This window comes from Oryzias melastigma, linkage group LG12 (genome assembly GCF_002922805.2).
Source record: "Oryzias melastigma strain HK-1 linkage group LG12, ASM292280v2, whole genome shotgun sequence".
Taxonomy (NCBI): domain Eukaryota; kingdom Metazoa; phylum Chordata; class Actinopteri; order Beloniformes; family Adrianichthyidae; genus Oryzias; species Oryzias melastigma.
Genome location: NC_050523.1, coordinates 21,876,139 through 21,893,653, shown reverse-complemented (window position 1 = coordinate 21,893,653; position 17,515 = coordinate 21,876,139). Strand labels below are relative to the sequence as shown.

The 17,515-nt window shown below is 39.6% G+C and overlaps 1 protein-coding gene across 2 annotated transcripts in view; it reads right to left on the bottom strand.

Annotated features, from left to right (window-relative positions):
• The window catches only part of tln1 (talin 1), a 77,378-nt gene that overhangs the window by 17,696 nt on the left and 42,167 nt on the right, over window positions 1–17,515 (bottom strand). For both annotated transcript variants that reach the window (XM_024299011.2, XM_036214428.1), the window contains 23 exons: window positions 16,994–17,202; window positions 15,212–15,331; window positions 14,704–14,901; window positions 14,486–14,625; window positions 14,310–14,403; window positions 14,136–14,225; window positions 12,700–12,822; window positions 11,160–11,303; window positions 10,921–11,082; window positions 10,685–10,825; window positions 10,263–10,444; window positions 9,269–9,401; window positions 9,004–9,105; window positions 8,735–8,905; window positions 7,929–8,177; window positions 5,040–5,159; window positions 4,779–4,925; window positions 4,455–4,621; window positions 3,549–3,732; window positions 3,137–3,262; window positions 2,045–2,161; window positions 1,778–1,963; window positions 114–221 (listed from right to left, as the gene is read on the bottom strand). In XM_024299011.2, coding sequence (XP_024154779.1) covers window positions 114–221; window positions 1,778–1,963; window positions 2,045–2,161; window positions 3,137–3,262; window positions 3,549–3,732; window positions 4,455–4,621; window positions 4,779–4,925; window positions 5,040–5,159; window positions 7,929–8,177; window positions 8,735–8,905; window positions 9,004–9,105; window positions 9,269–9,401; window positions 10,263–10,444; window positions 10,685–10,825; window positions 10,921–11,082; window positions 11,160–11,303; window positions 12,700–12,822; window positions 14,136–14,225; window positions 14,310–14,403; window positions 14,486–14,625; window positions 14,704–14,901; window positions 15,212–15,331; window positions 16,994–17,202 — 3,413 coding nt within the window. The remainder of the gene's footprint in view (window positions 1–113; window positions 222–1,777; window positions 1,964–2,044; window positions 2,162–3,136; window positions 3,263–3,548; window positions 3,733–4,454; window positions 4,622–4,778; window positions 4,926–5,039; window positions 5,160–7,928; window positions 8,178–8,734; window positions 8,906–9,003; window positions 9,106–9,268; window positions 9,402–10,262; window positions 10,445–10,684; window positions 10,826–10,920; window positions 11,083–11,159; window positions 11,304–12,699; window positions 12,823–14,135; window positions 14,226–14,309; window positions 14,404–14,485; window positions 14,626–14,703; window positions 14,902–15,211; window positions 15,332–16,993; window positions 17,203–17,515) is intronic.

The window sequence follows — 17,515 nt, the reverse complement described above, 5'->3', positions numbered from 1 at the left end:
CATGTCACCTTGTTCATATTGGAGCTATTGTTGGAGCCATTCATGCTGTCAAGCAGGGCTCCAGCATTCCTGCCATAATTGTTCAGAAACGAGTGAAGGTAACAATGTCTTACCACCAGCACGTGTTCTAGCAAGCCCAGATATCCCGTAGCACACTCGTTTCCAAACCGCAGCGCTCTCCTCCGGACGTCTGCGTTGACTTCTGGGTGGTAGGCGGCCTCCTACAAACCAAAACATACTAAGATTAGAGCTGCAATGCAATAAATTATTTGTGCGATTAATTAATTGTTATCAATTAATCGATTTTAATCGCAATTTTTTTAACCCAATAATTGCTGTTAAAAGCTTAATTTTAAAGTGTATATTATTTAAGTTTGTGACATTGTAGCACAGTAAAAGGTCAAAATAAAACAAAAAAAGTGGCTTTATTAATTTGTTTTTATTATAAACAACTTCTAACCTTTACTTTTTAACTACTCATGATGATAATCGTTCTCGAGAAGGAGCTAGAGCGGCGCACAGTTCATGCTCGTCTCACACTGAAGCTGTTTCCATGACAGCGCAACACAACGCATATTTAACAGTCTGCTTTTGTAAAAAAAAAAAACAATTTAAGCTTAAAAATATAGCAGAACTGAAGTTCTTGTTATTTAAGATTTATATTTTTTTTTTGAATGACCATGGTATGAGTGGAATAAAATGGTCCTCCGCCCGACGCAAAAACAAGAATAATGCGATTAAAAAAAGAAAACACTAAAATGTCTGTATTTAATTAATCCTGAATAAGGCAATAACTTGACAGTCCTGATTAAGATTTAAAAAGTTTTGATACTGTAAAAAACACATTTTTTACCTTTAAGATTTGAAATTATTCAAAAACCGAAATATTAAAAAAGGATTTTAGCACTAATATTTCCTTGTTCTTTTCTCCATGTTTGCTGGGGAGGGCCAAGACCAGCTGAGGGGTGCCCAAATCCAGACCTTGAGGGCCGGCCCCCTGCTGGTTTTCCAGAAATCCTGCCTTATTTGCTGCTGATTACCTGGATCAGGTGTGCTTAGCCCAAAAGGGACAGCATTTGGGGTCAAATCAGGCTCCGCTTAAAGTGAACAGAGACAGATTGAAAGTTTGAAAAAATAAATTGAAAATTTGAAGGAATTATTGAAAATTTAAATAAAAATAATAATGAAAACTTGGGGAAAAAAATAAATAAATTTGAAACTTGACAAAAAAACTGTTACCAATTAAAAAAAAGTTGATTTGAATTTTCAACTTTTCTTTTTTCGTTTCTCCTTGTTTGTTTTCAGATTCAATTTGTATTTTCGAGTTTTCGCTGCTGAGCTGATCCTAATTTTATATGTGGGCAGGGCTTTGAGCTCATTGGCTACCAGGACATGTTTCCCATGATCCCCTAATGAATAGAATGAAAAACTAAGAAAAAAACAGGAAAGTTGAAAGTACAAATAGACAATATTTTTTAAATTGGTAACAGTTTGGGATTTTTAAAATATTTTTTAATTTTCAAATTTACAATTTTTCAAATTTACAATTTTTTGTTCAAATTTTCAATAATTCCTTCAAGTTTTCAATATGTATTTTAAGTTTTAAACTTTTTTTTTCAAATTTATAATCCCTGTTTTTATTGTTCACTTTAAGCGGATCCTGATTTAACCCCATAACAGTGTATTTTATTTGGTTCTCCTTTCTTCCTGGTTTCCTTTGCCTCCGTGTTCTTTCCGGTCATCGTTTTCATCAGAGGTAAAGAACCAGCACGCGCACCTTGCAGGAGCGCAGCATGTCAGCGATGGCCCTTCGGCTGAGGTTGGCCGTGGCGATGATATCCTCCTGGCGACAGGAGTTCCCAGCAGCCACTGCTTTTGCTGTTGCCATGGTGATTCCTTTAGTCATGCGGATGAAGTCCTCCGGCGAGGTGGTTTTGGCTGGTGGGTCAGAACTGCAGAACACCTGTGTGGCAGAAGGAGCTGAACTATGATGCTACCCAAAGCCTGGAGGAGGAATCACAGAATCAGACACGCTAGCACTCACCGTCAGCTCCTGTTTGATGTGTTCGATTGTGGCTTCTAGAGCTCTGGTTCCCTTTGTGGCCTCGTCCTCCACTGCCTTCACAGTCTTCAGCAGAGACGTCACGTTGGTCACCATCACCTGCAGGTAAGATTCAAACCATGTCAGTTACAACAAACCTGCTGAGAGAGACCCTACTTCTATGGGAGTAAACGTCCAGAGCTCCACTGTTTATGTTCTTTGATTTACTGTAACTTTTAAAGTGTCAAGACGATAATTCTAGTAGATTTTAAAGGAGAAAAGCGGCTCGCCGAGCCGCTTTTCTCCTTTAAAATCTACTAGAATTATCGTGATGAAAAGTTGAAAAGTTACAGAAAGTTAAAGATATTGAAATGAACCAGTCAAGTTTAACTTATGAGAGATCCAGTTTGTTTCGTACGACTTTTAATCTCGTAAGTGTCAATCAGCTTCACTGATAATTTGATTTTGGATCTGGAAATAAACCTTCATGAGATACTCTTTCATCTTCAAGCACGGCTCTGATAAAACTTTGGTTCTTTTCTCATTAATTCATGACTTTTAATCTCGTAAATTTACCAGTTTCTTCTAGTAAATTTACAACTCTAAATCTCGTAAATGTATGAAATTAAGTCATAACTTTAGCCAATGACTTTAAAAGTCATAAATATAGTCTTTATTCTAGTAATTTAGCCGTAACACTTTTTTCTCGTAAATTTACGAGATTTAAAGTCGTAATTTTCTTTACAAAGATATAAAAGTTGCAACTTCTTTTACTTTCGACAGCAGCACACACAAGTTCCTTTCAAAATAAATCTAGATTTGCAAAAACTATTTATGAATCCACTGAGTTCTGATGATGAAAACTTAAATGAATTATAAAAAAAAATGTAAATAAATGACGTATCGTTCAAGTGCAATGCATTGTGGTTCATATCCACCAATCTAGTGAACATTGCTGCACATTGGTTTTTCACAGAGGCTCATGGGATATTTTGAGTGCATGGATTTTAGAGTTGCAGATTCTGACAATCCGACAACCATAATGGACTCAACCTCAGTGTGGGTCTTTGGGAGCTTTTGGTTCTGGTTTCTCACCTTAGCGGAGTTCTTGAGCTGCAGCATGCTGGGATCATCGTGAGGTTTGCCTGCTGCTGCTTTGGTCGCGCTGATCAGATTACTCAGAGCTTTAGCGACATCCTTCACTGCATTGATCAACACCACCTACGAGAACATTTAAGCCAAGTCAGTCAAACCACGTCGTCACTCTGACCTCGTTTCTGGATTAAACCCTGATGCTTCCAAAACTTTAATCATTTGTAAATATATACGTATCTGTGCGCTAAATGCAATTTAAGTAATTATTTTGAAACGGAAGAAAGAAAACTGTATCCTGGGGTTTTCTTTCTTTTGTTTTATGTCAGAGTGTGAGCGTTTGCCTCGTTTTTAAAAATCCGATGTTACTTCGGTTTCAGTAGAACTACTATCGTACAAAAGTTTGACTTCTCACCTGTGTCTCCGGGTCTTCAGAACCCAGACTGGCCGCTCCCAGCTTGACCACCTCAGCCAGTTTGGTGATGGTGGTCACCGACGACTGTGCAGCCTGAGCTAACTTCTCCTGACTGGCTCCAGCACCCGAAACCAACAGCTTGGTGTCCTCCACCAGAGCCTTTGCTGTCTTCAGGATGCATTCTCTGAAAAACAGACGAGTCGTTGAGAAGGAAACTAGGAGGACTCGGGTTATAACCAAAAGCAGAAATATGTACTAACGAGTTACATTTAAGTTACTTTGTGTTAAAAAAAAAGATTAATTTGAGTAGTTTTTCTGCAGGATATTTTCTACTTTACCTAAAGTGGATTTTAATGATCAAATTTTATCCAATGAAGGAAAGTAAATGATTCATTAATAACAGTTTCAAGCCAACATGTGTTTTTAGCATTATAAATATTGGAACAAAAAGACTGTAAACAAGATAAAGTTATTTCTTATCAGTTCATTTAAAATATAAATTCAATCTATTACTCAATACTTATGATTACTTTTTTTCATCAGTTACTTTTCTAATCAACTCAACTAGTTTTTTTTTACTTCTACTCAAGTAGTATTTTTAGTTCATCCACTTCAGTTTCACTACTGTCATCAATAACTAGAAGCAATGTTCCTGTAGCTCCTGCTAAAACAAAAAATGAGGTGTTACTTGCACAATTACTTTTAGCAACATTTTAGAATATTTCTTATTTCCTTCAATAAATCTTGTCTTGTTTTGGGCACGTCACAGGCTGTGTAAGCGAGAATTTTAAGTCCCCATCTTAACACGGCGAGGAGTGAAGTTCTTTCCCTCCACAGTAAATGCCCTCACTAAAAGGTTTTTTCTGCTACGCTCTTGTTACTTGAGATGTGTGTGGAGGTCGACACCTGTGGTCAGCGAAGGTCTCTGCATTCTCGCGGTTCAGAGTACCAGCTGTGGCAAACATGATGGTGGTGTCCAGATCAGCAATGATTCCGGAGACGGCGCTGGCAGCGGTGATGCAAGCTTGGGTACCGCGGTTACCGGCCTGCAGGGACGCCAACACGTGGGAGACCTGCAAACAGGACACCGACACACTGAGAACATGCTGGCAATCCTGTACAGTACCAATGAAAACACACATTTCCAAAAAAGAATATGTTAACATACAACCGTATTTAATTCGGATTCCTTAAAAGCATTAAGGGAAAAAATACAATTTTTGATCTAACCTTCTCTGAGACTTTGCGAGCACTCTCGATCAGCTCCTTTTTAGTGAAGGTGTCATTGGGGCTGCACTGCAGAGCTCCAGCTTTGGTCACCAAACCTATGCAGGTGGATCCCAGCTCTCCCACCTGCTTCTTAATGTGAGAGCCAATCTGGAAAACAAACAAAAAAAGGAACAATTTAATCGTCATCAGAATGAAACTCCTGGAAAATGATGGAGACAAATGTTTACATAAGCAAGTGAAACAGTTTATCTATTTTTTTACTTCATCGTTCTCTGCTGTTAGAGCTGCATATTTAGCCTCGTTGGCCAGATTTCCAAAATTATTGGTCAGCTGGTTGGCCAGTCCTCCGAGGTCATCTGGGTTGGTGTTTGACTTGGTTACCTGTAGGAGACAAAGTTTAGGAAATGAGCTGATTTATGCTGTTAAATATCTGCAGCACAGACTTTTTTCCATCTTTACTGTCTTATCAATGCAGTGAAATATTGCTATACTTTATTTGGCGACACATGTATCGATTTAAAATACTGCAAAAGGAGATATTTAATTAATTATTTAAAAGCAAACATGTAGTTCAGTCTTACTTTTGTTTTACACTTAAAGTTTCTTCCATTACCAATAGAATAAGCACCATGAATTTGCTTGGCAACCTGTTTATGAGATACAGTTGCAGGGCTTAATATTTTGATCATTAAACAATATGTATTTTATTTTTGTGAAAAATGTTTTAATATTCAGATAATTTTAAGTCAAAATAAATAAATAAAAAAAAGTAAAATATTGTCTGGTACTGTACTGAGATATATCGAGGTTTGTAACATATCGCTAGACTCTTGCCAATATACACCCCTTGTAGAAAGATGCTAAACAAAAATATACACCAGATGAAATTTTCGCAGTGGCGGGCCGTCAGGGCCTGCAAGGCCTTCTCTGCTGGCCTAAAAATATCTGAATCACAGACTGATATTAATTATTATTTATTTCCGTGAATACGTATTCTATAATTCCAAATGCTCTGTCTTCGTCCTTTCATTGCTGTCTCCCTGGTTGCGCTGCTTCCAGACGTGTATTTTCCTATTTAAGCATTAACCAATCACATTGCAGCACCATTTGTTGCTAGGGTCAAAGAAATCTGCCCGGAGGCCTTCACAATCAGTTCTGCGGGCCCTGTAGCATAAAATAATTGTCGACCAAACAGTTGCTTCAACCAATCAGATTTGGAGAAGGCGACACGAAGGCCAGCTAGCAGGCGCACGGAAACTGTCATGGACACTAGTGCTGCCACAAATGATTATTTGAATAGTCGACTAATCGGGTCATGCGCAAACTGGATGTAAAGCACACATCATTAGCTTTAAACTAACTAAAAACTAGATATATAGCATTACCTGCGATAATGCTAGTGTGAATGCTGTAAGATGAATTTGGCTGCTGAAGATGCTAGTGAGGATAGCTAAAATCACTGAAGTTGATAGCAGAAAACGCCAAAGCTGATAGCCAGCTAAAATATTAGTTAAATGCCACATTAGCCTGAAAAACTGAAAAAAGTCCAAGTTAGTCAAAACAGCTAACATGCAGCTGAAATATTAGCTAAACTCCAAATTAGCCTAAAAACTGAAAACAAATCCTGTATTAGCTAAAATAGCTAGCATGCAGCTGAAATATTATCTATACTTCAAATTAGCCGAAAAATACTAAAAAAAAAAATAAAAAAATAGCCAAAATATCTAGAATGCAGCTTAAATATTAGCACAACTCCAAAGTAGCTTAAAAAACAAAACAAAAAAATTGCTAAATTAGCCAAAATAGCTAGTATGCAGCTGAAATATTAGCTAAACTCCAAATTAGCCTAAGAAATACTGAAAAAAAATCCCAAATTAGCCAAAATAGCTAGCATGCAGCTGAAATATTAGCTAAACTCCAAATTAGCCTAAAAAACTGAAAAAATCCTGTATTAGCTAAAATAGCTAACATGCAGCTGAAATATTAGCAAAACTCCAAATTATCCTAAAAAAATTGAAAACAAATCCTGTATGAGCTAAAATAGCTAGCATGCAGCTGATATATTATCTATACTCAAAATTAGCCTAAAAATAGTAAAAAAAAAATCAAAAAATAGCCAAAATAGCTAGAATGCAGCTGAAATATAAGCACAACTAAAAATTTGCCTTAAAAAAATTGCTAAATTAGCCAAAATAGTTAGCATGCAGCTGAAATATTAACTAAACTCCAAATTAGCCTAAAAAACTGAAAAAATCCTGTATTAGCTAAAATAGCTAACATGCAGCTGAAATATTAGCAAAACTCCAAATTAGCCTAAAAAAACTGAAAACAAATCCTGTATTAGCTAAAATAGCTAGCATGCAGCTGAAATATTATCTATACTCCAAATTAGCCGGAAAAAAAAACAACAAAATTGCTAAATTAGCCAAAATAGCTAGTATGCAGCTGAAATATTAGCTAAACTCCAAATTAGCCTAAAAAATACTGAAAAAAATCCCAAATTAGCCAAAATAGCTAGCATGCAGCTGAAATATTAGCTAAACTCCAAATTAGCCTAAAAAACTGAAAAAAATCCTGTATTAGCTAAAATAGCTAGCATGCAGCTGAAATATTATCTATACTCCAAATTAGCCTAAAAATACTAAAAAAAATCAAAAATTAGCCAAAATATCTAGAATGCAGCTGAAATATTAGCACAACTCCAAAGTAACTTAAAAAATACTGAAAAATCCCAAATTAGCCAAAATAGCTAGCATGCAGCTGAAATATTAACTACATCTCTAAATTAGCCTTAAAAATTGCTAAATTAGCCAAAATAGTTAGCATGAAGCTGAAATATTAGCTAAACTCCAAAGAAGCCTAAAAAACAAAAAGTTAAGCCTAAATTAGCCAAAATAGCTAGCATGCAGCTGAAACATTAGCACAACCCCAAAATAGCCTAAAAACCCTTAATAAATAGTCCAAAAAAACTAGCATAATGACAGTATAACTTTAAACTTTAATACACTCTCACTCCATATAATATAAAGTAACTACTAATCGACTATTTTAATAGTCGATTAGTACTCAATTAGTCGGCTACTTGTGACAGCCCTCATGAACACAACCAAATTAAATGTAAACTTTGAGTATATTTCTCCAGTTTCGTACCATCTCCTGCACAGTCACTGCAATGGCCTTGGCCGTCTTCACCATGGTAGTCTGGTAGTCCACGAATGTGCCCTCAGGCTCCAAGGTGTGTGTGTTTTCCATTTTGTTGATGGCGTCATTGATGGTGTCCACCATGCCACCGACGGCACCAGCTGCACCGGCGGCGTCAGCCAGAGTGGCGCCCAAGTCGTCCACCGCTTCCTTCATCATCTGCACAGACTCTTCCACGGCCTCCTGCATGTGAGCCGCCTGCGGACAGAGGACACGGCGCAGTGAAACATCCTCCAACACTTTAAAATATGCATATGAGACCACGGTTTACAGTTTATTCATGTTTTATTTATTGATGGGTGACGTGTAGGATCTCTACAGAGCCCATTGATGAAGCCATCGATATCTGCAGCTGTTCACGGAAGCCTAAATCAGCGAGTCAAACGGAAGGACTGCTGCTCCTCGAGGTGCGATTAATTTGCATTAGTGAATATTAAATTTTTATTAATTTTTTGTCTTTAAATGTGTTTAGGTTTATCACAAATTACAAACTCAGGCTCAAAAAGAGCAAAAGGTTGAGATTTACAAGCAAAAAAAACCAACTTTTTTTTATATCTTAATGGGAAAATATCCAGGTTACATAAATGATAATAATAACATTGTTTTTAAAGGATGTTCTCAAAGGATTTATGCTTTCATTAAGAAGAAACTCTCAATAAAGGCAGTAACAAGGATAACAGCTCTGAAACTGGTCATAAAAGCCTGTAGAAGGGGAAGTTTCTCTAACAGCTGCAGGAAAGCGCCAGCTTCTTTACCTTGGGGTTTCCTCCAGCCTCCTTGGCAGTGTAGAGCATCTGCAGCGCAGACTCAGCCAGAGTCTTGGTCTGGTCTAAGACAGCCATCTGCTGTTGGCTGCTGAGGATCTTGGATGCAGTGCCAATGGCTGCCATGATCAGGGGTTCAAAGTAGCTGGCCATCTGAGAAACCTGATGCAAAGCGTCAAGTACATAAAAACATTTAGGCAATTCTAGTCAACCTTCACGTGAGACTGTCAGCTGTGGAAAAGCGTCTCACAAAGTTTTACCTTGTGTCCGAGCTGGGAGGCCTCCGATCGAGCAGCCACGGCCACCGGATCAATCAGGTTACTGATCTCATGAACTGAAGCGGCCATCTGCTCATGAAGAGTCTGAAACGTGCACACCTCACAGTCAGGCTCTGATACCAAAGACCAACGTCTATGTGGACGGTAGATCACGTTACCCAGACCATCCTACTGTTACAATGCATAAAAAACTCCCAAAGGAATGCAGAACCAGCAGTAGCACTACATTTAGGCGGAGCGCTCTCACCTCCATGGAGATGTCTTCTCGTGGGGTTAAGTGCTGGCTGATGGCTGCAAGCGAGGCCTGGTCAACCTCCCGGATGCAGCCGTTCAGCACCTCGATAGCATCGTCACATTCTCTCTGACCAGGAGCCTTCTCCCTGCATCGATGGGAGGTAAAACGTCAGTTCATAGATCCAGTGTGCTTCCAGACGGCTAAATAATTTGATTATTTTCCATAAATATTTGACCCAAAACACACAAAAAGTGTCTAACTTACAGTAGTAGACATAAAATGACTTTATGGACTAGAAACTATCTGAACAAGATGGAAATGTGCTTAAATAAAGATGTTATTTTGCTATTTCAGTGTAGACATTTATTGAAATCAACTAAATATTAAACAACTGCACAAAACACAGTCAAGCTAACAATATATTTGTGGGCTAATGTGTTCATTTGTGTCACCACTAGATAAGTAATCAATTATTGTGTCAGAATGAGAAGGATTTAATGCATTTTCAATTGATAATAGGCAATAATCCAATAGATTCCACTGCAATCTATGTCTCAAGAGGCTTACGTATAATTCAATACCTGTGTCACACACACAGTCTGCAGTGATCCAGTAGTGAAAAGTCTGAACTGAGTAAATCTCTTGAGGTGTTCTGCAGGACTTCAAATTCACACAAATATTGCAGGTTTTCCTTTCCCTGCTGATCAAATCTACCTTTGAATGTTTGAATATTCATCTCTCAATGACATGGATCTCAAATGGTAAATTTAAGGTTTAGTCTTCAGTTGCTAAAGACCCTTCAGGTCTGGTCCAATCATACTGCTCTGCTTCATTCAAACTTTCACCTCATGCATTCTTATCGCAACCAAAAACTTTCCAAGTGTTATTCATGAATTTAGATATATTTTTATTAAGATATTTGCTCTCTATATTTTGACATAATGTTGGTTAACGTTTATAAACAAAACTGAATTGGAAAGATAGATGTAGTTGTAGTAGAACTGACCTCATGTTGGTGATGAGCTTCTTAATGGAGTCAGAAACGGTTCTGGAGTGTCCGGCCAGCACTGACCATGTGGGCGGGTCTTTGGGGTTGACAGCCAAAGAGCGGGCCGTCTGAATCAGGCCGGTTGAGCTCTCCAGCATTGTCTTTGCTGCTGCAACAATCGGCTCCATGGCTGCATGACCCTACGGAGCAAAATATAGAATCGGTTTACATCTGTTGTCTTTTGCTCTGTGTCTGCGGTTTTAGTGAGCGTCAGGCGTCTTTAGGTGAAAACACCCTGTTTTCAGAAAACCAAACTCAGTCTTCAGGCGTGTTTATGTGGGCCAATTCACCAAAAATGTATTCTAAGAAATACATTTTTATCTGCAAGTCAGGCTATGACTTGACAGGATGTGTTGCGGGATTTGGCGGGGAGCACAGACCTCTGGGCTGATATGAGCGGGGATGCTGGCAAACTCTGGGTTGGAGGCGAAGGCCGTCAGGTTATCCACAGCCTCAATCAGAGGTCCAGTCGATGCCTTGCACTTCTCTCTGTTCTCCTGAGTAAAGGCTCCATCCAAGGCCTATAGGAAGACATGACAGTCAGCACTGCTTGAAGGCTAACGTGTGCAGAGCTGATCCAAATGATGGTCATCAAGCTCAGTCCAGGTCCACTAACCTTTATAGACTTGACCAGGTTGGCAGTAGTATTGGCCACTTCTTTGGCGGACTGGACGAACTGTCGCTTGGCAACAGCATTGGAAGTCTGTGAGGAGGCCAGGCGGCAGGCGTTGCACAGAGCAGATGTGTGTTTGGCTACAATGGTGGCTGCAGAAAGAACCTGCAGAGAGATCGACAACAGGAGTGAACACCAGAGAGCAGAGGCTCACAGGAACTGAGAGGGACAACACTGAATACCTGAGACTGGGTGCAGGCTGGGTCCACCAGGTTCTGGCAGGCCATCTGAATGGACTGATTGGCCCGGGCGAACTGAGTGGGGTCCACCAGACCCTTTTGACCTGCTGTGCTGTTCGGGTCTGAGACACCAACCAGATAAGCAGCCTGGAGACAGCAAGAGTTTAAAGGTTAGCTTAATACGTCACCACAAGAAGTAGTCGTTTATTAAAGGGTAACACAACAGGACAATTTCAGCAAAGATTAAAAAAAGATGTTTGGATCTTGAGAGTGACAGTGAGGTTGACAGAACTTTCTGTGGAGGTTGAGGATTTTTTTCCTCCACTTTAACCTGAAGCAGGCACTCATGGTCCAGACTGAAGGGGTAAAATGATGCTAGCATCACAGCTAATAAAGGCTAACATATTAAGCTAATAATCCCGAGTGAAACACTGATTACTAATCCATCACCAGGATGGAGTTCGCTGGAATTAATGCCAACTTCCAGTCCACCGGTAAGTAGATATTTTGACAAAACACCTACGGGCCGCGCTAAAGCTAACACGATAACGACTGAACGTTACAGAATCAAAAATGTCAGTCTGTTTTTTTACGTGTTGCAAACAAGGTTGGGTGCTATTGTGAATACGCTAATGTAGCTAACGTCTAGCAGTGTAGGACTGTCTCTCTTACGAGTTACTGACAGGGTTGGGAGTTAGCGCAGTCACAGAAACATTATTTTAGCGGGATCAGGCTGTTTTTTTTTTTACATGCTGCAAACAAGGTTGGAAGTTACAAGTATAGTGACTCTGTTAATGTGGCTAACATGTAGCAGTCATTGTGTTTTCTTAATGTGTTTCTAACAAGGTGGAAAGCTAGCCTGGCCACAGTAAAGTTTGTTTTTTGTGATGCAAATTATTGTAAATACGCTAATGCGGCTAACACTTTTAATATGGCTAAAATGTAGGGCGAGGGGTGGGCACATATGGCCGGGGGGCCATATGTGGCCCATTAAACTATTTAATCTGACCTGTCAAGATAGAATAAATTATATTGATAATCCACATTTTTGTTTTATTTTTCCGATATTCCAGGTGTAATTTCTGATGTGGATGGGCATTTTTCTGAAAATTAGAAAAAAAAGTCACAGCTATGAAGTAAAAACTCCAAAATGTTCTGTTTCAAAATATATCATTTTCAATCAGAATTGTGTCCAAATCCATGTTAATTTCTTTCTCTTATGTGACAGATTACCAAAACCTGTCAAGGATCTCTCAAATTTTAGAACCCTTTGTGGCCAACAAATCAAAAAAAGGTCTGACCGATGGACTTCTCTCTATTTTGTCTCACTTTGCGTGCCTTATATATGACTTAAGTTTGGAAATAGACCAATCATAAAGCTTTATAAACCGCTGTGCCCTATAGTGCAGAAAATAGGGTTTATAAAAAGTAAATTTCAAGCATCCTGCCTCATTTTTAGAGTACACCGACACAGCTTAAAGCAACATCATCCATCTTGTTTCATCCATTAAACCTTGGGTTGATGAACTGATGGACACCATACCTGAGCAGCTCCCTCAGTGAGACCACACAGGGCTTTAGAGGCGGCACTGACTGAATCCCCAAATTCTGGCAGATTGGAGTTCTTGGCATTGTGGGAAATTCCAGCCATGGACTCTCCAAGAACCTGTTGACAGGAAACACCAGACAAGGCGGATAGGTTAGTAATTCAGACAAATCCTGCATTTTGTGGTACAAGCACCACATTTGATAGATGTGCTTTAGGATCCAGCCTTTCAGAAAAGCACAAGAAAATCCAAAATGGCGGCCAATTTTAAAGATGGCAGCAATAAACGTAATTATTTGATTTCCATTTGCCCCAGTCTAAAAAATGTGCTGTTAATGCACAAAATGCAGACTTTAAGCCTATTTTAAAATCTTTAAACTTTCTTGGATTATCTAATAACTGGTTCCATTCACAGGGTCAGTTTGAAAAGCAGTCAGACATGCGGAAACCACCAACAGTTTCTTCATTCCTTTTTAGAATAGTACAGGTTTTCACTAAAAAAGGGTAAATTGTTATAAATGTTGTGACATAGTGATGCATAGCCCTCAATATATAAAATAATGAAAGTCTCAAATTTTGTTGGTTAAGCTAAACTGACACAATAACTTAATTTTAACTATCAAATCCATTTTTGATGTTTACTGACTTAAGGTTAAATTTATTTACACATAGAAAAATAAATCTAACTTAAGTTTGACCGCTAAAGTCATGAAGACTCGTCAAACTGCAGATACATTTGCAGAACATCACACTGACATGAGGACTGCCACGATTAGTCAACTAATCATCTATTAAAATAGTCGACGAATAATTAAACAGTCGATTAGTCGCTACTTTATATTTTATGGCGTCAGAGTGTAGTAAAGTTGAAAGCTATAGTGACATTCTGCTAGCTTTTTGGACTATTTTGGCATTTATTAAGATTTTTCAGGATATTTTGGAGTTTAGCTAATATTTCAGCTACATGCTAGTTATTTTTGCCAATTTAGGCATTTTCAGTTTATTAGGCTATTTTGAAGTTTAGCTATTTTTTCAGCTACATACTAGCTGTTTTAGCTGACCTAATTTTTTTAGGCTAATTTAGCATTTAGCTAATATTTTAACTGGCTATCAGCTTCAGCGTTTTTAGCTATCAGCACTAGCATCTTTAGCGGCCAAATTCAGCTTACAGCATTCACACTAGCATTATCACAGGTAATGCTGTATATCTAGTTTTTAGTTAGTTTAAAGCTAATGATGGTTAAGATGTGTGTTTTACATCCAGTTTGCCCATGACCTGATTAGTCGACTAATCTGAAAAAATAATCGGTGATTAGTCGACATTAAAATAATCATTTGTTTTCAGCACTACTGACATGTCTGCTCACAGGTGAAAAGCATTCGTATAAAGGCAGACAGATGCTTGAAGTGGGTGGAGGTGGTGTCTGTTCTACCTTGGAGTTCTCCATGACGCTGTCGATGCACTCAAAGAACGACAGATCATTTACGGCTTCTGTTGGATTCTCCAGCATTCCCTTGACGGACTGCAGACAAACACAGCAGACACAGACTGAAGACACGGTCACGTGACCACAGCAGGGAGAAACCTGAGCTCTGCTCGTCTTCACCTCCAGCTCTCTCAGAGCGTTGTCACACTCCTTCTGACCTGGAGCCTGCTGCGTGCACATGGTGATGAGCTGATTGATGCTGTCTGTGACGGCCCTGAAGACAGATCCAAAGATGTTCTAAAATCTGACGGGATGAGGGAAAGAAGGTTAAACCCGGAGGAAGAAGGGCTGGTTACCGAGCGGCTGCAGCCAGCTGGTTCTTCAGGTTGGGCGAGCTGGGATCCGTGGACAGGGCCTTGGCTGCAAGCAGCAGCTTGCTGGACGACATGGAGATGGTCTTCAGGTTGGACACCACCTGCGTTTGGTCCTCTTTAGACTGAAAAAGACAAGAAACTTTTTAGCTACATTACTCAACAAAGCAGAACTGTAACCGTCACATAAAACCCCCTCTGACCTGAGAGGTTCCGGCCATGTCCACACCAGCATCCAGGAAGGTGCTGAAGTCCTGTCCGAACTTGCTGGTGGCTTTGGCCAGGTCTTGGGTGGTCCCCCTAGAGGCCTGCACCACCTCGTTGGCGGACTGGTTGAGACCCGCTGCCACCTCATTGAGCTGAGCCTGAAGCTCCTGGAAGCTCTTCCCACTGGAGGGGAACTGCCATAAGAGAACAGGAGGATTGAGGATTTCAAGCTAGATTTGAGGCTCTAACAGGTAGTTAAAACATGATGGAAAACATACATTTGATAGTCAGAAGCCGACTGACTTTATTTCATGGATACTCAAAAATGAAGAATAAATTTGAGTCACAAAACATAACATAAAATAACTTTTAGTCTCATAGAGCATCATCTTAAGTAGAGGTTTTTAAATGTTTGGATATTTTTTTAACTCAAAATTCCCAATTTTTTTTCTCAAATATCCTCTGGTTAAGATCCTGAGCTTCACGGCTCATCTATGTACTCACAGAGTCAGCCAGGAGAGTCTTGCTGGCTTCACCCACAGTGCGGATGGCGTTGTCCACATCCCTCTGACCAGGGAGGCAGTTAACACACCTGTTCAAGGCCTGAGACACGGCCTTAGCCACCTGCACACACACAAGAAGTTCTTCTGTCTTAGTCTAAGCAATCAGAGTCACAAAATGATCAGAAGTAGTTCTTTTTTAACTACAGTCTCAGTGTATCAACAAATCTGGTGCCAGTTTTGATCCTTGTCTTTATTATTGACTGTATATGAGAGCTGGACTGACTCCCGCCCAGCGCTCCAAACAGGAAGTACCTGCTGGCTCCAAGAAGCCAAAATACCATAGACATCTATAGAGAAATAAACAGCTATTACTGAGTCATTCTGTTTGTCAGATTAATCTTGATCTAACACATTTTTTTTAATGTTATTAAAAATTACCTTTTTTTCCATATTATTATTTCATATAGTATTAGTTATTCAAGTTATCTACTAGCCAATCTTATGTCCTGCTGGCTTCAAAAGTTTGATTGACAGATTCTCCAGAGCCCACTTTCAAGCGTCAGGGCTGTGGACTTCAACTAGCTCACTTCTGATTGGCGAGCGTGGTTACCATAGAAACGATGACTAAAACAGACTTGGACCAATCACTACTTACTGGCTTCAACATCACAACGTTCTTATTGCAAAACAAAAGGTAATCTAATTTATTTCATTTGAGCCGGAAGTAAACAATTTTCTACTCACTCTGTCCAGTTCTCAAATACAGTCAATCCTAGTGACCCACAGATTTTGATCTTTTTATTGTCAAACTTTGAGAGAAATATCTAGTGGTTCTCAACTTAAATTTTAATATGTTGTTAGAGTATCTTAAAAAGGCCACACCATGAAAAATCCACTTTTTGAGCTTATTATACTGTTCATTCCTCACTATAAAGAACCCCAAATCGATATTTTGATTAGTTCACGTATTTCTGAGTAATCCTCTAAAAACCTGAACTCTCAACAGCAGCTCCTCCCATACCCACGAAAACGAGCAATGTGAGACCGCCCCTTTCAGGAAGAGTCTGCTCCGCCCCCAGGCTAACACAAACACTTTCGCCGCAAAGCTAGCAGCTCGAGCTAGCGGTGATCAGCTAGATTCACGAGTGCCTCCCACCCCGGCTCTTGTGCAGCTGGCTCAGAAACTCTCATTCGGCTCAGCATTCAAACTTCGTGCGGTGGGCTGACGAGGTATCTCCATTACATGTTGGGATGGATCCTGAATGTATCCGAGAATAACGCAGGCTGGCGGGGGATATTGGGAAGACAGCAGGAGAAAGGGAGCAGGCTATTTCCTGGAGGAAATGGCGAGTGAAGAAATTAGGAGATAAACTTGATTTATTGAGCAACAACAGAAAGGTAAACAGATCAAGCAAAGAGGATTTTTGATTCGGGGATTAAGTCATTATTTCAATAAATTCTGAAATGTTCATGTGGATGACGTTATGAAATGGGCGGTACCCACAAGGAGCGAAAGGCAGTTCCTCAGAAATCGAGTCGTTTCACCTCCGGGTATGAAAGGAGACCGCAAAAAAAAAGAAATATTATATAAATGATTTGTTTCTTAGTGTTCCAAAGGTAATATAAGATGATTTATATGGATACAGTTCCCTCTGAAGTAATAAATAAAATCATGGTATGGCCCCTTTAAGTAAAATAAACTGAACTCTGACAATTTGAATAAAGCAGAGTTGACATTTCTGCTCGCTACAGACTCCTCCCCGTTCCCCTCTTGGCCTCTGACCTGGGCCAGTCTTTGTTGACTCTCTGCATCTCCTGGTTTAGCGATGGCCCTCTTGGCCTCTTCAATTAGGTTGGCTGACTTATCTAGAACGTCCCCGGCACAGTCCAGCACGGCGCTGCGGGCCGCCGGATCATCCGTGGTGGCAGCCACTCCCCTGGCAGCTGAAGCCAGGGATTTGAGAGTTTGAGCCATGTCTCTGGCGGATATACCTGGGTACACAGACACAGTACAGGGATGTTAGCATGCAGGAAGATACCAGCTCATACTTTACATTTCCAGTGGGTCAGTCGGTCACAAGCAGAAGCTGGTGTACAGTTTTTTATGATGCCTGCTTTAAGCAATCATTATTTGGTGATTTGTGCATATTTTCAAAATAATTTTGTGTGTAACTAGTTTCAAGCTGTTGTAATTTAAATTGTATTTTGTATTTTTTTTAATTTTGTAATTTTTTACTTATGCACACAACACATTATACGCATGCACAAATCCAAAGTTATGCACAAATCCTAGATTACACATGCA